General features: G+C 54.1%; 1 protein-coding gene across 10 annotated transcripts in view; it reads left to right on the top strand.

Annotated features, from left to right (window-relative positions):
- Window positions 1-24,549, top strand: part of B3GNTL1 (UDP-GlcNAc:betaGal beta-1,3-N-acetylglucosaminyltransferase like 1) — a 137,777-nt gene that overhangs the window by 85,144 nt on the left and 28,084 nt on the right. For all 10 annotated transcript variants that reach the window (XR_012088961.1, XR_005238826.2, XR_005238824.2 and 7 more), the window contains one exon: window positions 19,514-19,609. Coding sequence is in view for 7 of the 10 variants with exons in the window: in XM_008013386.3 (XP_008011577.3) it covers window positions 19,514-19,609 (96 nt within the window). In the remaining 3 variants the exon portion in view is untranslated. The remainder of the gene's footprint in view (window positions 1-19,513; window positions 19,610-24,549) is intronic.

Raw genomic sequence — 24,549 nt, 5'->3', positions numbered from 1 at the left:
TTTGTACATCTAATCATAGAAGAAAAAGTGCAGTGAGAATATGGCACAAAAGGTGGTCAGTGGTCACCTGCGTAGGACACTTACCATGAATGGAGCCTGCGGGACTGGAAGGTGCTCTGGGTGAGTCGGCGAGTGAGCAGGGACTGGATGTGAGGACCTCAGACGCTACTGTGCCCTCCCAGAGACTCTATGAACACTGTACACTTAGAGTACTCTAAATTTATTTTAAAAAACAGTTTTTCTTTCTTTAATAAGTTAACCTTAGCTTTTCATTGCTTTTTTACGTCATAACCTTTTTACTTTTTAAACTTTTTGACTCTTTTGTAATAGCACTTTGCTTAAAACACACACACACTGTACAGGCATACAAAAATATTTTTTCTTTATATCCTTATTCTACAAGCTCTTTTCTGCTTTAAAAATTGTTTGTACCTTTTTGCTTTCTAAACCTCTTTGTTAGAAACTAAGACACACGTTAGCCTAGGGCTACACAGGGTCAGGTAATCAGCATCGCCGTCTCCCACCTCCATACCTCGTCCCACCGGCGGGTCTTCAGGAGCGGTAACTCGAGTGGAGCTGTCATCTCCTGTGAGAATTGTGCCTCCTCCTGATGCCTCTTGAAGGACCAGCCTGAGGCTCTTCCTCAGTAACTGGTTGGCTGGTTTTTTACAGTTAGGGTCTCGTTTTGTCGCCAGGCTGTGGTGCCGTGGTGTGATCATGGCTCCCGGCAGCCTCAAACCAGTGAGCTCAAGAGATCCTCCCCCTTCAGCTACAGGCACACGCCGCCGCATCTGGCTGGTTTTAAACTTTTTTTAGAGACAGGGTTTTGCTCCGTTGCCCAGGCGGGTCTCAAACTCCCGAGCTCAAGTGATCTTCCCGCATCTGCCTACTGAGTTGCTGGGATTACAGGCAAGAGCCATCCCACCCTGCCAACTTTCTTTGGTAAGCAGGAGGAGTACACTCTAAAATAACAATAAAAAGTGTGGTGTAGTAAATACACACTGTACATAAAAACAGAAAGCAGTAACACAGCTGTTTATTGTCAGGTATTAGATACTGTACATAATTGACGTGTGTGACTTTATGCCCTGGCAGTACAGGAGGTTTGTCTGCACCGGCATCGCCACACGCTCGTGAGCCTCGCACTGATGTCCTGACGTCCACGGTCTCACGGGGTGAGGGTCGTGTTTCAGCCCCATCACGGTCTTAAGGGGCCACCATCACCGACGTGTCCATCGTTGGCTGGAGCGTGGCTATTCAGTGCAGGACGGTGATGGCATCTGAGCCTCCTCCCCATGCTTAACACCCCCTCCTAATGAGAGCTTTTCTCTACAAACATACCTTATGGTCCAAAACTTTATCTTCAGAGGAAGGAAGGTAGTCTCCGGCGAAATATCCCCAAGCTCATTGGGACCAGGGGAAGACAGTATTCGAAAAAATACTATTGAAACCAACTCACTGACTCTCCTGTGCTGGCAGACATAAGCCACTCGTGGAACTCTTGAGACAGGGTGGTGGAGGGTGGGCCGGGGGTCCTCACCTGTGCGTGAGGTGGGGCTGGAACCACCCTCCAGAAACAGGCCAACAGCCCAGGGAAGGGGCAGTCCGTGGAGTAGCTGGGGACACCAGAAGGGACAGAAGCAGCTGCAGTCAGGCCTCTTGTGAGGGACGGAAGGATCAAGCAAGGGGCCCCAGAGGTGTCCTTCCCTGGGTCGGGGCACACACTGAGGGCGCGTGGGGCTCCCGGCAGTGCACATCCAGCAGCCCAGGCGGGGCAGCCCAGCAGCTGAGCGTCAAGCCCAGGCGGGGGTGGAAGGCCGCGTGTTCCTGCTGTGGAGAAGGGAGCTTCTCAGAGGAAGCGCTGGCTGAGCTGCCTTCCCTTTCACGTTCGCGTTGGCCCAGCTGCGGGATCTGACACTGTCCCACGTCCTCGTGTGTGACGTGCACATCATCTGTGGCTAAAGCACCCTCTGCTGGGCCCTGGGTTTGGCCGACAGTGAGGTGAGGGCCTGTGCCAGTTGCTTGAATTCTTTTTTTCTCTAGACACAGGGTTGGTCTCTGTCACCCAGGAGAATGCTGTGGTGTGATCACCCCACGGAGCACAGTGAGCTTTACAGAGCAGAGCCACACTAAAGAGACGGCGAGATTGGCAGGCAAGGGCCCCATCCGCTGGCTCCTCTGACACCCACTTCCCTCACCGTCCGCAGCAGCATCCTGGTCTGACCACGTGGCTGAGTGGTGTTTTCCTACGGTGTGCACCTTTTGTCTTCCGGTCCTGGAGGTCCGGGTCTGAGGTGGGCTTCGGGCCGACAGCAAGGCTCCTGGAGGCTGTGGTGGAGACGGCGTCCCTTCCTGCCTCCAGCTCCAGACACCACTGCCGCGTTCCCGAGTTCTCAGTCACGTCACCTGACTTCTGCTTCTGTTGTCACGTCCTCTTCTCTCAATTTTTTGTCGTGGTAAGACAGCCCCAACCAAATTCATCTTTTCGACCATTTAAAAATCCAGTGGTGCTAAACAGTCACATGTTGTACAACCGCCACTTCGATTTCCAGAACTTCCTTTCCTTTTGCAGAAAGCAGCAAATCAGAGACTAAAGTTACAAGAGTTACACCCTATGCAAGCGTCTGATTGCTTTCCACAACCAGAGTCTGAAGTGAAGTTACCAAGTTACACTTCTGTGCAAACAAGACTCCAGCCCAGTCTGATTCGTTGTGGAAAGCAGAGGTTGCAAAGGGAGTCGCCTCTGGTCCTTTTGTTGCTTAGGTGTGGAAAGTGGGAGTTTTCCTTTTGATTTCGTCCTAGGAAGTCAGCATGAATCAACCTTAGGTTCTCTGCCTCTTTACCCTGTTCTCCTGCCTCACTGGTAGCCTCTGTCCTGTGTGTTTCGTAGAAGTGGGATTAAACGTCTGTCCTTTGTGTCGGCCTTGTTCTCGTAACATCACGTTTCAGGGTTCGTCCCTGTTGTGACATGGACTTCATCCTTTTTGTGACTGAATAGTATCCCACTGCACGCATGTGGGTGTGTGTGCGGGTGTGATGGGTGTGCATGTGGGTGTGCATGCGGATGTGTGTGCAGGTGTATGGGTGTGTGTGGGTGTGGTGGGTGTGCATGTGGGTGTGCGTGCAGGTGTGTGAGTGTGGTGTGTGTGTGCGGGGGTGTGGGTGTGTGCGGGTGTGTGGGTGTGGTGGGTGTGTGTGCGGGTGTGTGGGTGTGCGGGTGCGAGTGCAGGTGTGCGTGCAGATGTGTGTGCAGGTGTATGGGTGTGTGTGCGGGTGTGGCGGGTGTGCATGCGGGTGTGGGTGTGGTGGGTGTGCGTGTGGGTGTGGCGGATGTGCGTGCGGGTGTGTGTGCAGGTGTATGGGGGTGTGTGCGGGTGTGGTGGGTGTGCGTGCGGGTGTGTGGGTGTGGTGGGTGTGCGTGTGGGTGTGCGTGCAGGTGTGGTGGGTGTGCGTGTGGGTGTGCGTGCAGGTGTGGGTGTGGTGGGTGTGCGTGCGGGTGTGTGTGCAGGTGTATGGGTGTGTGTGCGGGTGTGCGTGCGGGTGTGCGGGTGTGGTGGGTGTGCATGCAGGTGTGTGGGTGTGCGTGTGGGTGCGCATGCAGGTGCGTGTGCATGTCTGTATGGTTGATCCGTTCATATCTGGGTAGACGCTGGGCCGTTTCTACCTTGTGGTGAATAGCACTGCTGTGGACATTGTTGTGTATTTTCTGTTGAGCCCTCTTCTCAGTTCTCTTGGGTGTCGACCTGCGCGGAGTTGCTGGCCGTGTGTAATTCAGCTTCTTGAGGAACAGCCAAACCATCTCCACAGCAGCTGCCCCGTTTCACTTTCGCCCCAGCAGCGCCCAAAGGGACCCGTCTCTCCACATCCTGGTCAACACGTGTTACTTTGTAGATTTTTGTTTTGTTTTTCGTAATAGCCATCCTGACACCCATGAAGTGGGGTCTCCTGTGTCTTGGTTTTCATTTCCCTGATGACTGGTGACGCAGATCCCGTTTCATGTCCTCGTGGCCATGTGTGTGTGGTCTTTGGGGATCTGTCTATTCACGGCTTTTGCCCTTTTTTAAATTGGATTTTTGTCTTTTTTGTTTGTTGTGTGGTAGGAGTTCTTTATATATTCTGGATACCAGAGCCCTATCAGAGCTATAACTTGCGAATATTTTTTCTCATGCTGTGGGCATCTTTTCGCTGTACTGAAAATGCCTTCTGAAGCACCAAGTTTGCATCCTGGCGACATCCCGCTTAACACTCTTTTTCCCTTGGTTGCTCCTGCATTTGACGTCACATCCAAAGAACACGTACGCCTGTTTTTCTGAGAACTTTATAGTTTCTGCTCGTTTTTAGGTCTTTGATTCATTCTCAGTTAATTTTTGTGCGGTCGTCCCTCGGTATCCAACTGGGATTGGTTCCGGGACTCCCCATAGATAGCAAATCCACAACGCTCAAATCCTTGATGTAAATGAGCTCAGATTCATGTGGCCTGGGCCTCGTCCTGCAGAAAAGACCAGATGCTCTGCAGACTGGCAGGGCCGCGGCAGCCGCGTGCGTTTCTTGGAGCGCTGTGCCATTGCAGGGCTGAGTGTAAACAGAGGGAATGGTCCCTGCGTTGTCCAGCCCCCCAAACAGCAGTAAGGCTCGGCGGCGGAAACCTGGCTCCTCAGCAGGGCATGGCTGGGCCCTCCCTTCCGGGCCCAGTCCACCGAGAACGGGACACGCCCGCCACGCCCCATGGCATCTGCCCTGAGTGTCCCAGTGTCTTCCCTTTTCCCAGTCCTGTGTACAAAACCCTAAATAAGTCTTTTTCTTTTTTTCTTTTTTTTTTTTTTTGAGATAGAGGCTCGCTCTGTCACCCAGGCTGAGTGCAGAGGCACAGTCTCAGCTCACTGCAACCTCCACCTCCCAGGTTCAAGCGATTCTCCTGCCTCAGCCCCCTGAGTGGCTGGGATTACAGACGCACACCACCAAGCCTGGATAATTTTTGCATTTTCAGTAAAGATGGGGTTTCACCAGGCTGGCCAGGCTGGTCTCAAACTCCTGACCTCGGCCTCCCAAAGTGCTGGGATTATAGGCGTGAGCCACCGCGCCAGGCCAAATGTGTCTTTTTTGCAAGGGCTATTATAGTTTGGGGGAACCTGTATTTTATATTTATTTGAAGTAAGTATTTAAGAGAAAAAATAGATAAATATGTTTACCATCAGGACAGATATTTTAAGTGAAAAAAAAAAGTGTTAAAAGCTGTGTCTTATGCATATTCTCTCACTTTAGGGAAGATTTTTACGGGATTTTTCTTGTCTGTTTTTAATTTGTTTTAAAATTTTCCAGTCCTGGGAGTTAATCATTAAAAATTGCTTGCTGAGAATTAACTTGAGTTTCACTAGACCTTGGTTGAAGAAGGAAGTGGGGGATCAAGGGCAAGGACCCCACCCTCCTTCCCAGAGCTGGACGGGCTGGGCCCACGCCCCTGCACTGTTGGCCGCCTCCGAGCCACCTCAAGACCCAGGGCCCTTCCTGTCGGAGCCAGAACTGAACCACCGACGTTTCCCCAGTGTCGGGAGGTGATTCAGGGCAAGTGTTGAGGAGAAAACCCCAGTTCGTGGTAGGGAGGTCACACGTGCAGCCCGAGAGGTGGTCAAGGGTCGAGGGTCAAGGGTCAAGGATCCTGTTCCACTCCTGGGCACACACACACACGCGCACACGCTGCCTGCACACATGGGCACACATGTACATGCAGAAACACACGAATGCACACATGCTGCCTACACACACTGCACACAGCACCAGACCGAGTACCCATGCCTGGAGGCAGCTGCGTCACCCCCACCGCGTGTGCACGCACTCGTCCTCTCCGCGTCACCCCCACCGCGTGTGCACGCACTCTTCCTCTCGCTCACAGACATATGCACACATGGGCAGCACGCCCTGCCCCAGCCAAGGGAAGTGGTCACCTCCAGACCCCTGTGCCTGGAGCTGGCCTGGCCCGTGCACCGGTGTGCACAGAAGATGGGGGCCTGGCAGAGCCACGGGAGGCCCCTGGGGTCCGGGCGTGCATGGAGCACCCGGGGCTTTGAGCAGCGCTGCGCTTGCCTGGCTCTGCAGTGGTTCCTGCCGAGAGAAGACGTGGACGTCACCGCCCAGCAACACTGTGCTGCCCAGTGAGGCTTCGCGTGCGGGGACGCGGTGCTGGCCGGGCTGCGCCAACCAGGGCCCTGTAGCCACTGGCATGTGATTGACACCAGAGCGTCTCGGGTCATCCCCGGCCCTGCGTCACGTCCTGCTGCAGAGTGGTTCACATTCGGCCGGCCTGTGTCTGCCGGCGACGTTTTAAAGTGCGAATCGCTCTTTCCTCAGGGGTCACTTCCTCTAACGAAAGCACAGTGTTTGAGTCAACAGGGTGGCTTGGTTTGGCTGCAGGCACTTTGGGAAGTCAGCTCCGCGGGGTTGCCGAGTCCTGCAAACACCTTCAGAGGGTCACTGGTCGTGGCCGTTTCTGTTCCGGCTTCGGAGGGGAAGCGCACAGGCCTGGCCAGGGTGTTTGGTGCCAGGGAGGGTGGTCAGCAGAAGCTGGTACGGGGCTGGGGAAGGGGGCGGGGGTCCTGCTCTCAGACACCTGCAAGCCCAGCCATGAGCCGCCTGCCCACAGTGCGAGTTCACACCATGGTCATCGCAGGCCTGGCACGGTCGGGTGGGGGCAGGACCTGTTTACGGTGAATTCCCTGGGCCTCGGCTCCCCGGGGGCTGGGCCACTGGGCAGGACCCTCAGGTGGTCTGTCTGCCGGACTGGGCCGCACTCCCTGGACGAGAATAGCTGTTCTGCCATTTGGGTTGGGTCTTCTGCGACTGGCAGGTGTATTCAGATGGTCACAGGTGTTTTAAATCTTCAGGGTCCTATCTGTTCCGTGTCCTCCTATTAACAGACCATCAAGGCGTCTCCAGCTTTCATTGCGGATTTGCCGTTTTCTCCTTTCAGTTCCTTCGGTCTCGGTGCAGTGTCTGTGCTTCCATTTTCTGTCCGGTGTGAACCCCAGGCCTGGGCCTGTGAGTGGGTGGTGGCCCCAAGGCTGTGCACATGGCCCTGCCCACGCTGGCGGCCGCGGGAGCACACGAAGGCGTCAGAGCTCTGTGCCGTGCGTGACACAGGCCCCGTCCTTCAGGGGAGGGTTCCAGAACTCTCCAGCCCCTTCCTCCCACAGCCCCAGGTCCTTCTGGCCCCTGGAGTGTGGCGTGGTCAGGACGGTGGGCAGCGTAGCCCCCACACCTCCTTCCCAGCCTGTTTCTACTGGTCCTCACTTGGTTTCCCACTCGGAGGCCCCAGTCGCCGCCATGGAGCTGCCCCCACCCCGGCGCTTGCCCGTGCCTGGAGGACTCGCCAGGCGCCTGGCGGTCCAGGCACAGCCCCTGGTGCCCTCTGCTGACCGAGCCCCTCCCCAGAGCCGGCGGAGCCCGTGTCCCCGCTCTGTCCTCGCCGTGTCTGTCACGTCCTTGTGCCCTCGTTTCTGGGTCGTTCTCACTAAAGAATGGATTGAGTTGTTTGCAGACAGATGCGTCATTCTGTCCAGTAGAAGTGTCCCGTGAGCACAGACCGGCCTGGGTGTAATTGTTGTGGTTTGTCCCCAAGAAACGTTGAAGTTTGACGCCAGCGTGGCCGTGTGGGAGGTGCTGGGGTCTCAAGGGGACCCCTCGTGCACAGATGAACGCCTCCTGCCGCGCTGGGTGAGCCCTCGCGGGAATGCACGGCGCCCCACGAGGCCGGGCTGTGGCACGGACCCGCTGCCTCGGTTTCTCTCCTGCATCCTCCCTTGCCACGTGCTCTCTGCACACACCACACCCCTTCCGTTCTCCACCCTGGGTTAAGGCAGCCTGAGGCCCTCCCAAAGGCAGCTGCCCAGTCTTGGACATTCCCCCAACCAGAACCGTGAGCCAAATGTCCTGTCAGTGACATTTTACATTCTTGTTTTACACCAAGTCTCCAGAATGCCCTATGTATTCCCCACACACAGCCCACCTCAGTGAGGACCTGCCACGGCTCGGGGGCTTTGGCCACATGTGACCAGGGCATGGCCACACTGGGCGCAGAGGCCTCACGTCACAGCCACACTGGACGCAGGGGTCTCACGTCGCAGCCACACTGGACGCAGGGGTCTCACGTCGCAGCCACACTGGACGCAGGAGTCTCACGTCGCAGCCACACTGGACGCAGGGGTCTCACGTCGCAGCCACACTGGACTTAGGGGTCTCACGTCGCGGCCACACTGGACGCAGAGGCCTCGCGTCACCGGCCACACTGGGCTCAGGGGTCTCGTGTCACGGCCACACTCGGCGCAGAGGCCTCGCGTCACCGGCCACACTGGGCGCAGGGGCCTCGCGTCACCGGCCACACTGGGCTCAGGGGTCTCGCGTCGCGGTCACACTGGGTGCAGAGGACCTGGGTTTGGTTTCTCAGGTCGGCCTCACCACGGCGCAAACAGTGGAAGCTCCAGGTGTCCGGCTGCAGGGTAAACCTGCCAGAAAACGCCTCTGGATTTTTGGCAAGCGGAAGTTGAAAACAGGAAGCTACATTGTTGCTTTGTAACGGTGAACTCCGTTTTTCTGAGGTTGAGGGAAGGCTGTGTTTGTCCGGGCAGATGTTTCACGTTTGCTGGGAATGGCAGCCTCTCAGGGGCCCGTGTGGTATCCACTGACGTGCCAAGCCCCCTGCCCGGAACTGGCACCGGGTGCTGTGGCCTTGGCTGGGCTGGCTTCCAGGACCCCATCGGGGCGCTTCCTGACGTCCCAGGGGGCCACCCGTCTGGCAGGCACCTGCCCGTCCCAACGCAGGCACCAGAGCTTTGATGTGCAAAATGTAGGATGCTCGAACTTATCCCATAGAGCTGCGTTATTTCACTTTAAAACGTTCATTCCGAGAGTTTCCTTGGTGATAGCAAAGATTTTTTAAAAAATTTTCGGCCAGGCACGGCGACTCACGCCCAAAGTCCCACAGCTTTGGGAGGCCAAGGTGGGTGGATCGCTTGAGCTCAGGAGTTCAAGACCAGCCTGGGCGACACGGTGAAACCCCATCTCAACAAAAAATACAAAAATTAGCAAGTTGTGCTGGTCCACACCTGTAGTCCCATCTTCTCAGGAGACTGAGGCAGGAGGAGCGCTTGAGCCTCAGAGGTGGAGGCTGCAGTGAGCTGTGATCACGCCACTGCACTCCAGCCTGGGTAACAGCAAGACTCTGCATAAAAAATATATATATATTAGAAGATGGGGTCTTGCTACGTTGCCCAGGCTGGTGTCAGCACAGCACACTAGCCTCAAACTCCTGGCCTCAGGCGAGGTTGAAACTGCCACCTCAGCCTCCGTGCTGGGACCACTGGCGTGTGTGCCACCACACACTGGGCTTTAACATTTTTATTTAGGCCAGGGCAGCGGCTGACGCCTGTAATCCCAACACTTTGGGAGACTGAGGCAGGTGGATCACTTGAGGCCAGGAGTTCAAGAGCAGCCTGGGCAACATAGCGAAACCCTGTCTCTACTAAAAATACAAAAATCAGCCAGGCGTGGTGGTGAACACCTGTAGTCCCAGCTACTCGGGAGGCTGAGGCTGCAGTGAGTAGAGATTGAGTCACTGCACTCCAGCCTGGGTGACAGAGCAAGACTCTGTCTCAAAACGAAACAACATAAATTTTCTTTTGTTTTGTTTTGTTTTGTTTTGTTTGAGACGAAGTTTCACTCTGTCACCCAGGCTGGAGTGCAATGGCACAATCTCAACTCGCTACAAGCTCCACCTCCCGGGTTCAAGTGATTCTCCTGCCTCAGCCTCCCAAGTAGCTGGGACTACAGGCACCTGCCACTGCGCCCGACCAATTTTTATATTTTCTGTAGAGACAGAGTTTCTCCATGTTGGCCCGGCTGGTCTCGAACTCCTGACCTCAGGTAATCTGCCAACCTCAGCCTCCCAAAGTGCTGGGATTACAGATGTGAGCCACCGCACCTGGCTAATTTTGTATTTTTAGTAGAGACGGGGTTTCTCCCTGTTGGCCAAGCTGGTCTCGAACTCCTGACCTCAGGTGATCTGCCTGCCTCGGCCTCCAAAAGTGCTAGGATTACAGACATGAGCCACCGCACCCGGCCAACAAAACAAATTTTAAGGCTATGCCTTTGCCGTCAGGCCCAGGCACCCCCAGCCTTAGGTGCCCACAGATGTGACGTCGGTCCCTACAGGTGAGGTTAGAATTCCCACTTTTTTGGATTTCATGTAAGTGGAGTCACACCGTGTGCAAACGTGACTGCCTCCCTTCACTGTTGCCGACAGACGTCTGTGCTGCCCTGACCGGCAGTTTGTTCCGTGGGTTGCTGGTGAGGACTCCACTGGACTCACGGTACGGGCACCACAGGGCTTATCCAAGTTCACTGTTGACAGACAGTCTGGGGCTGCTGTGCATGGAGCTGCTGTGAACACACACGGACGGTGCTGGATGGACGTGTCTGCGTTTTTCTTGGGTAGATGTCCAGGCCGGGAGTGGCTGGCTGTGTGGAAGTCTGCATTTAGCTCTAAGAGCCTGCTCTGGTCTGCAAAGTGGTTCTGCGTTTTTCCTTCCCTTCAGCATGATGTGAGATTTTTACTTGGTGTTGTCAGTGTTTATTTTTATTTTTACTTTTTATATTTTAAGAGACAGGGTCTCCCTCTGTCGCCCAGGCTGGAGCGAGTGCCGTGGTGCGATCACAGCTCACTGCAGCCTTGACTCCTGGAGCTCAAAGGACCCTCCCGCCTCACCTCCTGAGTGGCTGGGCCTACAGGCGAGCGTCACCATGCCCAGCTAATTTATTCTTCTTCTTCTTTGTAGAGTTGCCCAGGCTGGTCTCATAGTCCTGGGCTCAAGCGATTCTCCCGCCTCAGCCTCCCAAAGGACTGGGATTGTAGGTGTGAGTCACTGTGCAGTATTTTCAGTTTTTAAAATTGTAACAGTCCTGGAGGGTGCAGTGGTATTTCACTGCAGTTAGAATTTTACTTCTCCATCTCTGGAATCTACAACCAGATGCACGTAGCACCCCCACCCCCACAGTGTGACGGCCCAGAACGTCTCCAAACAGGGCCACATGTTTCCTGGGGGCACATCAGCCCAGGCGAGGACCACGGTGCTGACGTGGGCCCGTCTTAGCCAGCCGGCTTCCTCAGGATGGACGAGAAGCAGAAAGCCTTTGGGCTTTAAAGGGATCCACAGTGAGAGGAGGTTCTCAGCCATTGTTTCTCCACCCGACGTGCGTGCTCACACACACAGCACTTCCAGGGACGTACGCACACGCTGGCGTAATCTCAGTGTCGGTGATATGGAAACGTCACCACCTTAGCCACCCAAGAAAGAAGATTAAAGTGCTAGTGAGTGAAAATGTCGTGGGCTCAATGGTGTCCCCCCAAAAAGATATGTTGGTGTCCTCACCCCCAACCTCAGAACGTGGCGTTATTTGGAAATAAGGTCTTTGTAGATGCAAAGTTAAGATGAGGTTGTTGGGTGGACTTTCCTGCCGAAAGCTCATTTCACCGATGGCCAGTCACGTAGAACCTGTTTTCGCGACCTAATCGTTTACGTTTGAGGAAGTGGTTTCAACCTCTCGCCCATTTTTAACCCATTGCCTGTCTTCTTCTTAATGGGTGCTGAGGGTTCTTAGTGTTCGCTGAACGTACGTCCTCAGTGAAATGCACGTATTGCAAATGCTTCTCCCAGCCTGGATTATCTCTTCGTTTTCTCTGCAGGATCTTTCAAAGAACCAAAGATTTGACCTTGGCGGCATCTGGTTTATCCGTTTCTTCTGCTGATTTGAGCCTCTTGTGTTACCTGAGAAACCTCTGCCTACCCCGTAATCACGAATGTTCTCCCTGGATGAGCTCGTGGCCTCTGTTGTGTTCAGCTCACTGAGGTCCGGTCTGAGGTTGGGAGTTTGCGTTTGGAGCCCGAGGCAAGGGTTGAGGGCCGTTGTTTGTAAGGACATCAGTGGGTCCAGTGCCATCTCTCATTTCCCCCACTGACGCCCCTGACATCTTCAGCAAGCATCAAACCCCAGCCAGGCGGCTCTGCTTCTGGTCTCTGTTCTGTTCCGTTTATCTGTGTCTGCCCGTAAGCCGATACCAATCAACCTTGATTACCACAGCTTTGTAGTAAATCTTGAAACCTAGTCATAAAACTTCTCCAACTTTGTTCATGGTTTTCAAAATTGTTTTGGCTCTTCTAAGTCCTTTGTGTTTCCGTGTACATTTTAGAATCTTCTGTGGAGCCAGGCATGGTGGCTCACACCTGTTATCCCAGCACTTTGGGAGGCTGAGCTGGGAGGATCGCTTGAGGCCAGGAGTTTAAGACCAGCCTAAGCAGCATAGTGAGACCCCATCTCTACAAAAGAAATGTAGAAAAATGGGCAGGCATGGTGGTGTGCACCTGTCGTCCCAGCTACTTGGGAGGCTCAGGTGGGAGGATCGCTTGAGGCCAGGAGTTTGAGATCAGCCTGGGCAGCATAGTGAGACCCCATCTCTATGCAAAAAAAAAAAAAAGTAAAAATTAACCAGGTGTGGTGGCACAGGCCTGTGGTCCCAGCTACCTGGGAGGCTGACACGGGAGGATTGCTTGAGGAGGTCAAGGCTGCAGTGAGCGATGATCGCAGCACTGCACCCCTGTTCAATGATGATCACACCGCTGCACCCCTGTTCAGTGAGCGATGATCGCAGCACTGCACCCCTGTTCAATGATGATCCCACCGCTGCACCCCTGTTCAGTGAGCGATGATCCCACTGCTGCACCCCTGCTCAATGATCGCACCGCTGCACCCCTGCTCGATGATCACACCGCTGCACCCCTGTTCAGTGATGATCGCACCGCTGCACCCCTGTTCAATGATGATCCCACCGCTGCACCCCTGCTCGATGATCGCACCGCTGCACCCCTGTTCAGTGATGATCGCACCGCTGCACCCCTGTTCAATGATGATTGCACCGCTGCACCCCTGTTCAATGATGATTGCACCGCTGCACCCCTGTTCAGTGAGCGATGATCCCACCACTGCACCCCTGTTTGGATGACAGAGCAAGACTGTTTCTAAAAAAAGAAAAAAAAATCACCTGTCGATTCTATTAAAAATTCTTTTGGGAATTTCACTGAGATAACGTTGAATTTAGAGATAATTTGGGAAACAATTTCATCACGACAAGATGGAATCTTCCAACCCACGCATGTGGTATTTTAAGTTTCTTTAATTTTTCTCAGCGGTATTATTTTCAGATCTTATGTGTACTTTGTTAAATTTGATCCTAAGTGCGTCCTGTGGTTTGAAGCTGTTAGGTTATAAATTTCTTTTTTTTTTCCCTCTCTCTTTTTTTTTTTTTTTTTTTTGAGACTGAGTGTCACTCTGTTGCCCAGGCTGGAGTGCAATGGCACAATCTTGGCTCACTGAAACTTCCTGACTTAGTCTCCCAAGTAGCTGTGATTAGAGGTGCTGCCACCACGCCCGACTGGTTTTTGTATTTTTAGTAGAGACGGGTTTTGCCATGTTGGCCAGGCTGGTCTCAAACTCCTGACCTCAGGTGATCTGTCCGCCTCAGCCTCCCAAAGTGCAGAGCTCCTGGCTCTGGAGAGAACACAGGAGGGTGTGGGGGCGGTGGCAGACGGGAGGCCCGGGGTTCCAGGGGAAGGAGAGTCAAGCCGGGGACCCCTGCTCCTCAGAGACCACATGGTAAGGACCTGGGCTTGGCCACCAGAGGGTGCAACTCCCCTTCTGTGCTCCCAGGGAGGCCCAAAGACGGGGTCTGGGTGGCTGAGGGGCTCCCCACAGTGGCCGTCAACTACTGGGCAAGGGCAAGCTTCTTCATGGCTGGACAGGAGACAGGCTGCTGTTCGGGGCAGCGGAGGAGAGTGGGGGTCTCCCGGGAAGGTCCTGGGGGGGTGGGTTGAGGTTAGTACCACAACTGCTGTTGACATTTTAACAATTATTTTTACTTTTGATGATAAAATATACATAGAATAAAATGTATCATCTTAACCATTTTGAGTGTGCAGTTCAGTGGCGTTAAGTACACGTACTTTATTGTGTACACACCACTGCTATCCAGAACTTTCTCATCTTCCCAGACTGAAACTGTCCCCATGAAGCCCTGTCTCCCGCCCTCCAGCCCCGGGAGGCCTCCACTCTCTGTGAACGTGACGACTCTAGGGACCTCATAGAAGTGGCATTATGCAGCATTTGCATCTGTGTGACGGCGAATTCACTCAGCACAGTCTCCTCAGGTTTCATACGTCGCTCGGCACGGCGTCCTCGGTGTCCATATGTCGCTCAGCACGGCGTCCTCGGGGTCCATATGTCAGCACGGCGTCCTCGGGGTCCGTATGTCAGCACGGTGTCCTCGGGGTCCGTATGTCGCTCAGCACGGTGTCCTCGGGGTCCGTATGTCAGCACGGCGTCCTCGGGGTCCGTATGTCGCTCGGCACGGTGTCCTCGGGGTCCATATGTCGCTCAGCACGGCGTCCTCGGTGTCCATATGTCAGCATGGCGTCCTCGGGGTCCGTATGTCAGCACGGCGTCCTCGGGGTCCATATGTCGCTCGGCACGGTGTCCTCGGGGTCCGTATGTCAGCATGGCGTCCTCGGGGTCCGTATGTCAGCACGGCGTCCTCGGGGTCCATATGTCAGCACGGCGTCCTCGGGGTCCATATGTCAGCACGGCGTCCTCGGGGTCCATATGTCAGCATGGCGTCCTCGGGGTCCGTATGTCAGCACGGCGTCCTCGGTGTCCATATGTCAGCACGGCGTCCTCGGGGTCCATATGTCAGCATGGCGTCCTCGGGGTCCATATGTCAGCATGGCGTCCTCGGGGTCCGTATGTCAGCACGGCGTCCTCGGTGTCCATATGTCAGCACGGCGTCCTCGGGGTCCGTATGTCAGCACAGTGTCCTCGGGGTCCGTATGTCAGCACGGTGTCCTCAGGGTCCGTATGTCGCTCGGCACAGTGTCCTCGGGGTCCGTATGTCAGCACAGCGTCCTCGGGGTCCGTATGTTGCTCAGCACAGTGTCCTCAGGGTCCGTATGTCAGCACGGCATCCTCGGGGTCCGTATGTCGCTCGGCACGGTGTCCTCAGGGTCCGTATGTCAGCACGGCGTCCTCGGGGTCCGTATGTCGCTCGGCACGGTGTCCTCAGGGTCCGTATGTCAGCACGGCGTCCTCGGGGTCCATATGTCAGCATGGCGTCCTCAGGGTCCGTATGTCAGCACGGTGTGCTCGGGGTCCATATGTCAGCATGGCGTCCTTGGGGTCCGTATGTCGCTCGGCACGGTGTCCTCGGGGTCCGTATGTCAGCACAGCGTCCTCGGGGTCCATATGTCAGCATGGTGTCCTCGGGGTCCGTATGTCGCTTGGCAAGTGTCCGCGGGGTTCATCCCTGTCCTAGCAAGTGTCAGATCTTCCTTCTGTTTGGAGGCTGAAGAGACCACACTTGGTTTATTCATTTGTCAGCGGATGCTGGGGCTGCTTCCTCCCCTTGGCTACTGTGAATGATGCTGCCGGGAATGTGGGTGTATGAAGAGCTCTTGGAGACCCTGCTTTCACTTTTTGGGGTCACACACCCAGAAGCAGTATTGCCGGATCCTATGGTAATTCTACGTGCAATTGTTTGAGGAGCCACCACACTGTTTTCCCATCGCGGCTATGCCGTGTTGCATTCCCCATCAGCAACATGCGAGGGTTCCCGTTTCTCCACGTCCTCACCCACAGGTGTTGCTTTCTGGTTTTTTGATAGTAGCCTCCGAATGGACGTAAGTGGTATCTCACTGTGGTTTCGATTTACGGTTCCCTAGTCATTAGTGACGTTCAGCATCACTGTGTGTACTTATTGCCCATTTGTATATCTTATTTGGAGAAATGTCTGTTCAAGTCTTTTGCCCATGTTTATAATTGGGCTGTTTTTTGTTGTTGAACTATAGGAGTTCTTTATATATTCTAGATATTAATCTCTATCAGATATATGGTTTGCGAATATCTTCTCCCATTCCGTGGACTACTTTTTCAGTCTTTTTAATGTGTCCTTTGATGCACAGAAGTTTTAAATTTTGGCATACTCTGGTTTATCCAGTTGTCGTCGTTTTTGTTGTTGTTGTTGTTACCTGTGCTTTTGTGACATCTAAGAAATTATTGCCAAATCCAATGTCAGGACGTTTTCCCCGTATGTTTTCTTCTAGAATTTTATAATTTTAGCTCTTCTGTTTAGTTCTGTGCTCTGCATTTTGTGGTGATCTTTCTCCCCAGAACTCTTAACACGGTTGCTAAGGATCTCACCACATCCTGGGTAGTGGTCCATAGCATCACTGAGCGCGGGTCAGGCACCTCGATGGAGCCGCAGGACTCACAGGGATCAGACGCACAGTAAGGGTGAGGACCCGCGATAAGCAGTAAGGATGAGGACCCGCTCGGTAAGCAGAGTGTGGCTGTGGAAAGCCAGCAGGAGCACCGAGCCCACGGCTCGCGGGCAGGGACGAGGCAGCACTCGGCACAGCACGTGCAGAGCTTGGCTTTTCCACAGGCTTGGGCCACGTCGGGCCCGAGGTTCACCGGGGTGGGGTGAGCTGACCATCGTGGCCACTGGCGTGTTTTGGTGCCTTCTGCTTCGTAGCTCTGTCCAGACAGGAAGTCACCGGATATGTGTGACATTAAATGGAAAACTCTTGGCCTTTTTTTTCCTGTAGAATTCATGACAGTTTAACTTCACTCCCGCCCCTTTGCGGAGGATTCCAACACAGTTCCAAAAAAAGTTTGGGAAGATTTCCTTTCTTTGAGGAGAAGTGAGTTTAAGAATCAGTGACTCTTACCGATTACACCTACCGTGTACCCACAAAAATTAAAAAATAGAAACAAGAGGAACAAGGAGTCTTGATTTTAATTTGTATTCCTGCCTTAGTGGTTTCTCCTTTCATTATGAAGGTTTTTAAACTTTTATTCCATAATTTTTTTCTCTGTTCTCTTTTTGTCACTTTTCAAATCTATGTTTTTCCCCTTTCAAGTAATTAAAAAGAAGCCCAAGGCATTGCACAGTGTCTCGTCTCTAAATCACGTTATAGGGTAATGAAGGATCATGTAGCTGACAGCCTCCCACCCCGACAGAGGCAGAAAGATCCCGGAGGGGGAAACAGAGGCACCACCTCCTAAAACCCAGTACTCACCAGTGTGTGAAGAAACTTCCTGAGGCCAGGAAAAGAAGCACCTGAAAAGATAAGAGGGACAGTGCCCAGAGCTCCACTGCACTGGGACCCTCACAGTCCGCAGGCACTGGTGCGAATGCAGGGGGCTGGTGGGAGGAGTCGGCCCTGGACTAAGTGATGCTCCAGCCTGACCTGGCAGATGCTGGGAGGAAGAACCAAAAGGAACAGACTGTTTCCAAGTGACTGTGTCCCCAGACAAAGTTCAAGAATGTTTATATGACACAAAAAAATACCCAGCACCAACAAGATATAAAACTCACAATGTCTGCCTTGCAATAAAAATGAATAAGTCAGACACGCAAAGAAGATGGAAAATGCAACCTATAATGAAAAAAATTTTAAGTTTGTGTTAATCCTAACAAGTGTTTGGCAGACACGTATATTAAAACACTTACTGTATTCTATATGTTCAGAAAGATTGAGGAAAAATTGAACATTTTATGTAGATAAATGGAGATATGAAAAAGACTTAAATGAAACTAATAGAGATGAAATCTACCATGTCTGTGATAAGAAATACACAGAATGGAATTAACAGTAAATTAGACATTACAGAAGAAAAATGTAGTGAACTTGAAGATACAGAAATACAAATGATCTGAAATGAAACAAAGCCTGTGCATGTGTGTATGCGAGTGTGTCTGAGTGTGTATGTGTGTCTGTGTGTCCACAAGTGTATGAGTGCATGTAAGTACATTCGTGACTGCATGTATGTGTGTGCATGTGTGAGAATGTGTGTGTGAGATGCATGTGAGATGTGTGTGAGTGCATGTGTGAGAATGTGTGTGTGAGATGCATGTGAGATGTGAGTGCATGTGTGTACATGCATCTGTGTAGTGTGTGTGCACGCATGTGTGAGAATGTGTGGGCAAGTGTGTGTATGAGTACATGTGTGTGCAATGTCTGAGTGCATATGTGTGTGTGCATCTGACTGCACGTGTGTGTGTGCAGGTGTGAGAATGCGTATGGGCAAGTGTGTGAGTGCATGTGTGTGACTGCATGTGTGTGTGTGTGTGTGCATGCGTGTGTGCATATGTGTGTGTGTGAGTGCATGTGTGTGCGTGTCTGTGTGTGTGCATGTGAATGTGAGTGCATGTGTGCGTGTCTGTGTGTGTGTAAGTGTGTGTATTATCTGTATTACCCAGGGTTTCCCACTCACAGGAGCATATGCCGTCTGCACACAGGCACGGTTTGACTGCTTCCTTTCCAAGCTGGATATCGTTTGTTTTGCTTTCTTGCCAAGCCGCTCTGGCGAGAACCCCCAGCACGGTGTGGAGTAGAAGTGGTGAGATATTCTTGTCCCTGACCTTAGGGGAAGCTTTCGGTATTTACCACTGAAGTGTGACCTTGGCTGTGGGGATTTCGTAAGTGCCCTTCATCGGGTGAAGGAAGCTCCCTTCTATCCCAGAGTTGGATAGTGTGATCATGGAACGGTGGTTTTTCTGAGTTCATTGAGATGATCAGGTGGGTTTGGACCTTCATTCCATTAATGTGGTTGGTGGATTCCGCTGATTTTCGTATGTTGACCCACGTTTACAGTCGTGAGGTGAGTCCACTCAGCCGTGGTGGGTCCTTTTTCTAGGATGGAGTCCGTTTGCTGGGGTTTTTTCGTTTGCCTCTGTATTTACAAGGGGTGTCGGCCTGTTGTTTCCCTGTAGGATTTGTGTCTGGCTTTAGTATCAGGGTAGTGATGGCCTCATAGAATCGTCTGGGAAGCGTTCCCTCCTCCTCTACTTTTGGAAGAGTTTGAAGGATTGGTATTAATTCTTTGCACATTTGGTAGAGTTCAGGGAAGCCGTCTGGCACTGGGCTTTTCTTTGTGGGGTCTTGTCTTGCCGCTTACTTATTAGTGATTCATATTTTCTATTTCTTTTTGAGTCAGTTTTCATGGTTTACATCTTTCTAGGACTCGTGTGTTTCATCAAAGTTATCTCATTATTCTCCATATCCTTTTTTGCTATTTCGTGTTTTTCTCCTGATTAAAAGGAGCATGTTTACTTTGGATTTTCACAGAAAACTTTTCCGTCTATCAGAAACAGAGAGAAGTCCTTTTGGTGAGGCACAGCCAGTGAGCTCGGGAGTGAGGCCTGCAGGTGGGACTGAGTTTGGCCGCTGGTCTCCCCTTGCCTCCTCCCCTCATCTCTCAGCCGTGGGGCCCAGACACGTCCCCTTGAGCCCCTGTCCCTATGGAGAAGGGACACGGATTCATCTGTCACTGTCTCGTGACACTTTGTGGAAATAAACTGTAGGTTGTTTGTGACAAGCCGTTCTTCTCTGCTAACTCTGTCAACGTTAATTGCTCCTAGGTTTTCACCGCAAATGGTCCAACGGTGATCATGCCCACCTGGTTCTGTTCGCGGGCGTGGTTTTCCCACGTGGGCCCCTTTGACGAGGGAGGTCAGGTAAGGGCCGAGAGGCGGGAATCGGGTCCCTCCCCTGGGCTTGGGGCCCTGTCCTCTGTGTGTGGGCTCCGCACACTGGCCACCCTCCGCTCCGCCATGCCTCCAGGGCTCTGGAGATTCAGGAAACCCCTGCCCCGGGGGTCCTCCCGGTGCCCCTCCTGGTTCCCCTCCTGGCACCCGCCAACATCTCAGTTGTTTTGCTGAAAGCAGCGGGTTTCTGCGTGAAGGCTGTGGACGCCCCGAGCATCTGCACCTGACCTACAGTGGCTCCAGGTGACCATCCTGGTTTAAAAGCTGTGTGTGGGAAAGCACAGGACACAGAAGCTGTTTACAGAGCTGTCTCTGGGACGACAGAGGAAGAAGAGGAGCCCATTCTCCTCACCAGGGTGTACCTGCAGGCGTCCATGTCCCCGTCCTCCCCGAGGGGGTGCACCTGCAGGCATCCGTGTCCCCGTCCTCCCCTCCGGGGTGCACCTGCAGGCGTCCGTGTCCCCGTCCTCCCCTCCGGGGTGCACCTGCAGGCGTCCGTGTCCCCGTCCTCCCCTCCGGGGTGCACCTGCAGGCGTCCGTGTCCCCGTCCTCCCCTCCGGGGTGCACCTGCAGGCGTCCGTGTCCCTGTCCTCCCCGTGGGGGTGCACCTGCAGGCATCCATGTTGCCCGTCCTCCCTGTCAGGGTGCGCCTGAAAGCATCCATGTCCAGACCGGGCCGCTCTAGCCTCTGCCTCCCTGTGGGGACTGAGGAGCCCAGGGCTGGGGTGTCACCAGCAGAGAGCTGGCCACATTTGCCCATGCTGGTCTCTAGTTGCAGGGATACTGGACACAGAGACCAGTGGAGGGTCCTGGCACAGGGTTCCTGGGGGGTGCAGAGACCCCAGGCCAGTGACTAAGATTTAGCCTCCACCTCCTACTCTTGTGACAGGGACCAAGTTCGTCTGTCCTGCTCTGAGCCTCAGCTTCCTCATCGGGACAACAGGGTCAGGCGTTCAGCAGCTCACAGGGGCCACATGGAGCCTCACGTGGGCCTGGCCACACCAGGGTCCCCACTGCCCCGCTACCTCGGATCCTGGCCTGGGTATCCCTCATGGTCCAGGTCTCTGGGGTGCAGATGGGGCAGAGCCGTGTTTTCCCAGGGTGGGGCAGGCTCTCAGCCTGCAGCTCCCCCATAATTAATCTCCGGGACACCGGTGGCGGTGGGTATAGCTCCAAGCAGGTGCTGCCAGGAAGCGTGGCCGTCGCTGGGGCCTGCAGGAAGCCGTGTGGGAAATGGTTAACAGAAGATGTTCCATGGGAAACACTGATTTAAGGATTTTTTTTTTTTTTTGAGACGGAGTCTCTCTCTGTCTCCCAGGCTGGAGTGCAGTGGTGTTAGCTTCCTGCAGCCTCTGCCTCCTGGGTTCAAGCGATTCTCCTGCCTCAGCCTCCCAAGTGGCTGGGATTACAGGCACCCACCACCACCCCCGGCTAATTTTTGTATTTTTAGTAGAGACAGGGTTTCACCATGTTGGCCAGGCTTGTCTTAAACTCCTGGCCTCAAGTGATCCGCTCGCCTCAGCCTCCTAAAGCACTGGGATCACAGGCAGGAGCTACCACATCCGGCCTGATTTCAGGATCTTATCATCCTTAAAGCGTGGCCGAGCAGCCTCAGGATTCAGAAGTGCATGAGGCCGCAGCCTGGATGGGGAGCTCCTGGAGGAAAGGAAAAGCCCATCCCTGCCTTGTTCTGAGACCAGAGAGCAGGGCCAGGGGCCAGGGACCAGGACCAGGGATCAGCGATCAGGGCCGGGGACCAGGGATCAGAGCCAGGGGTCAGGGATCAGAGCCAGGGGTCAGGGATCAGAGCCAGGGACCAGGGATCAGAGCCAGGGGTCAGGGATCAGGGCCAGGGGTCAGGGATCAGGGCCAGGGACCAGGGATCAGGACCAGGGACCAGGGATCAGAGCCAGGGACCAGGGATCAGGACCAGGGATCAGGGCCGGGGACCAGGGATCAGGGCCAGAGACCAGGGATCAGGGCCGGGGACCAGGGATCAGGGCCAGGGACCAGGGATCAGGACCGGAGACCAGGGATCAGGGCCGGGGACCAGGGATCAGGACCAGGGACCAGGGATCAGGGCCGGGGACCAGGGATCAGAGCCGGGGACCAGGGATCAGGGCCAGGGGCCAGGGCCTGGGGCTCAGGGATTAGAGCTGTGATGGGGCCATGGCTGGAGCAAGTGAGGACTTTGGGGCCTGAGGAGGCCTCGGGTGACAGGGACAACAGCAGTGTCGGCCACCAAGACGGGGATAGACAGTGTTTCCTTGGCTTCTGCCAAGTCCTCTCCAGAGAAATGAGTCAAGCAGAAGTCACAGGGCGCCCTGAGCCAGACGCTCGGTGTGGGGCTGATCCTCAGCTCTCTCTCTGTGGGCCCCGGGGTGGAGGAGCTGAAGGGCAGGCGTCCAGAACAGCAGGGGACCAACCAGGTGGACGTGGGTGGTGCGGACCCTGAGGCAGCCAGACTGGGAGGCCAAGCCAGGGCCACGGGGGCTGCAGAAACGGTCGCCAGGAGCTGAAACATGCAAGACAGGGAGATTCCTGACTGGAAAGTGCGTCCACTTCTGTGTTCACGGAGGAAGGATGGGAGGGCAGGTGAGCCTGAGATTTGGAGGTGGGCGTGGCAGCGCCTGAAGACACCCACCTTTGGTAGGGAGTCCTCTGTGGGCAACCATCATAGGCCCTTAAATAAGAAGAAAAAACCTGATGTTTTCTTGGTTTGAAACAGGTTTATAGCCGGACATAGGGGCTCATGCCTGTAGTCCCATGAGCACAAGAGGCAAAGGCAGGAGGATCGGTTGAGGCCAGGAGTTCAAGACCAACCTGGGCAGCACCAGGAAACCCCATTTCTAACAAAACGAGACAAAGTAAAAACAGGTTTCTGAGGGCAGGTCTGGCCTGAAGGAAGCTTATCACTGCCACAGGAAGGACTCGAACCACCACCGGCACAACAGCCACACTTCAGACGTTTTCCTGTCTGTGGGGCACGTTCCTAGGGTTAGACGCAAGCGAGGCCAGGCGCGTGTTCGGTTTTGTGAGACAGGTCCCCCGGGCGCCGCCGTTGGTCCCCCGTCGCCGCCGTCTGCATGAGAAGTTTCCCGTCCCTCAAACTCCTCACCAGCCCCTCGCCAGACCTTGGTGGTGTCAATTTTTTTCTTTTTTTTTTTTTTTGAGACGGAGTTTCTCTCTTGTCTCCCAGGCTGGAGTGCAATGACACAGTCCTGGCTCACCACAACCTCAGCCTCCCGGGTTCAAGCGATTCTCCTGCCTCAGCCTCCCCAGTAGCTGGGATTACAGGCATGCACCACCACGCCTGACTTTTTGTACTTTTAGTGGAGACGGGGTTTCACCATGTTGGCCAGGCTGGTCTCGAACTCCTGACCTCAGGTGATCCACCCGCCTCGGCCTCCCAAAGTGCTGGGATTATAGGTGTGAGCCATTGCGCCCGGCTGGTGTTGTCAACTTTTTAACTTTGCCTGTCCTAGTTGGAGTTCGTGGTTTCCTACTGTGCTTTCATTCTGCACTTCGAGCTGGCTAACGATGTTGAAGGACATCTCACGTGGTGACGGGCAGCTTCTGTGTTATTTTGTGGTGTGTCCAACTCATCGGCCTGTTGTCTTCTTCTTGTTGGATTGCGGGTGCTCCTGCTGGACGTTTACTTTGTGAATATTCCCTCCCGTTTTGGTCTCTCTGGGACCACCGCTGCCCCCAGGTGCTCTGCTTGTCCCGGATTCTGCCTCAGCCCCTCCAGGCCGGGACTTTGGGTTTCCATGCCCTCCTTGCCCTCCTTGCCCCTGCAGCACCACCTCCCCAGGCTCTGGCCGCACACAGTCTCCTCTGAAGGTGCTGGCTGCTCAGCCACGGACAGCCTGGAGCCATCACCTGCTTTCTGCAGATTGAAGGTTTGCATTTTGGTCTAGTGGTTATCTGTGTACTTAACCCTTTTCTAAACACCTTGAATCCCCCATATATTGCCCACACAACAGTCAATAAGATTGTTGGTTTCCTATTTTTTTTTCCTTTTCCCCCTCCTCCTGTCCTCCTGTCCTCCTTTTTTTCTTTCTTTTTTTTTTTTTTTGACGGAGTCTTGCTCTGTCGCCCAGGCTGGAGTGCAGTGGCCGGATCTCAGCTCACTGCAAGCTCCGCCTCCCGGGTTCACGCCATTCTCCTGCCTCAGCCTCCCGAGTAGCTGGGATTACAGGCGCCCGCCACCACGCCTGGCTAATTGTTGTATTTTCAGTAAAGACAGGGTTTCACCATCTTGGCCAGGCTGGTCTTGAACTCCTGACCTTGTGATCCACCCGCCTCAGCCTCCCAAAGTGCTGGGATGACAGGGGTGAGCCACCGCCCTGGCCCTTTTGTTACGCGGTTTCTACTTAGGTCCGAGGACAAACATCCATATACTAGTCTTACACCCTTGTCCCGATCTGTGTAGTCTCCCACCTGCTGTCACATCCGGCGTCCACCGCCGCGGCTCTGGCCGGGTGTCTGGTCCCCGTGTGGCTGGAGCCACAGCTCTCTGTGAGGCTGCGCTCGTCAGAACTGCGTTCCTGGAGCCTGAGGCTGGAGGAAGCCTCTGGCTGTGCGGGAAGTTCTTGGTCCCTGCGCTGTCCGTCGCCGCTCCGTGTGACTGTTTTGAGAAGTCCGGTGCACAGTGAATCTTACCTTTGTAAGTTTTGTGACCTTTTTGCCTGGAGACTCTGAGAATTATTTTTTATTGCTGAAGTCTAATGGTTTCACCAGGATCTGCCTTCAGGTTGACCTGATGGTGCTTTTCAGTGTATAGAAACAGATCTGCTTTCATTTCTGGAAATTTTTCTTGGATTGCGGTTTTAAATACTAGCTATGTCCATTGTGGGTTTTGTTTTGTTTTGTTTTGTTTTAAAGACTCCAGTTCTACGCAGATAAGA

The sequence above is a fragment of the Chlorocebus sabaeus genome, chromosome 16, assembly GCF_047675955.1.
Source record: "Chlorocebus sabaeus isolate Y175 chromosome 16, mChlSab1.0.hap1, whole genome shotgun sequence".
Lineage (NCBI taxonomy): Eukaryota > Metazoa > Chordata > Mammalia > Primates > Cercopithecidae > Chlorocebus > Chlorocebus sabaeus.
The sequence above is the reverse complement of the archived record's forward strand: the minus strand, read 5'-3'. Positions and strand labels throughout refer to the sequence as shown.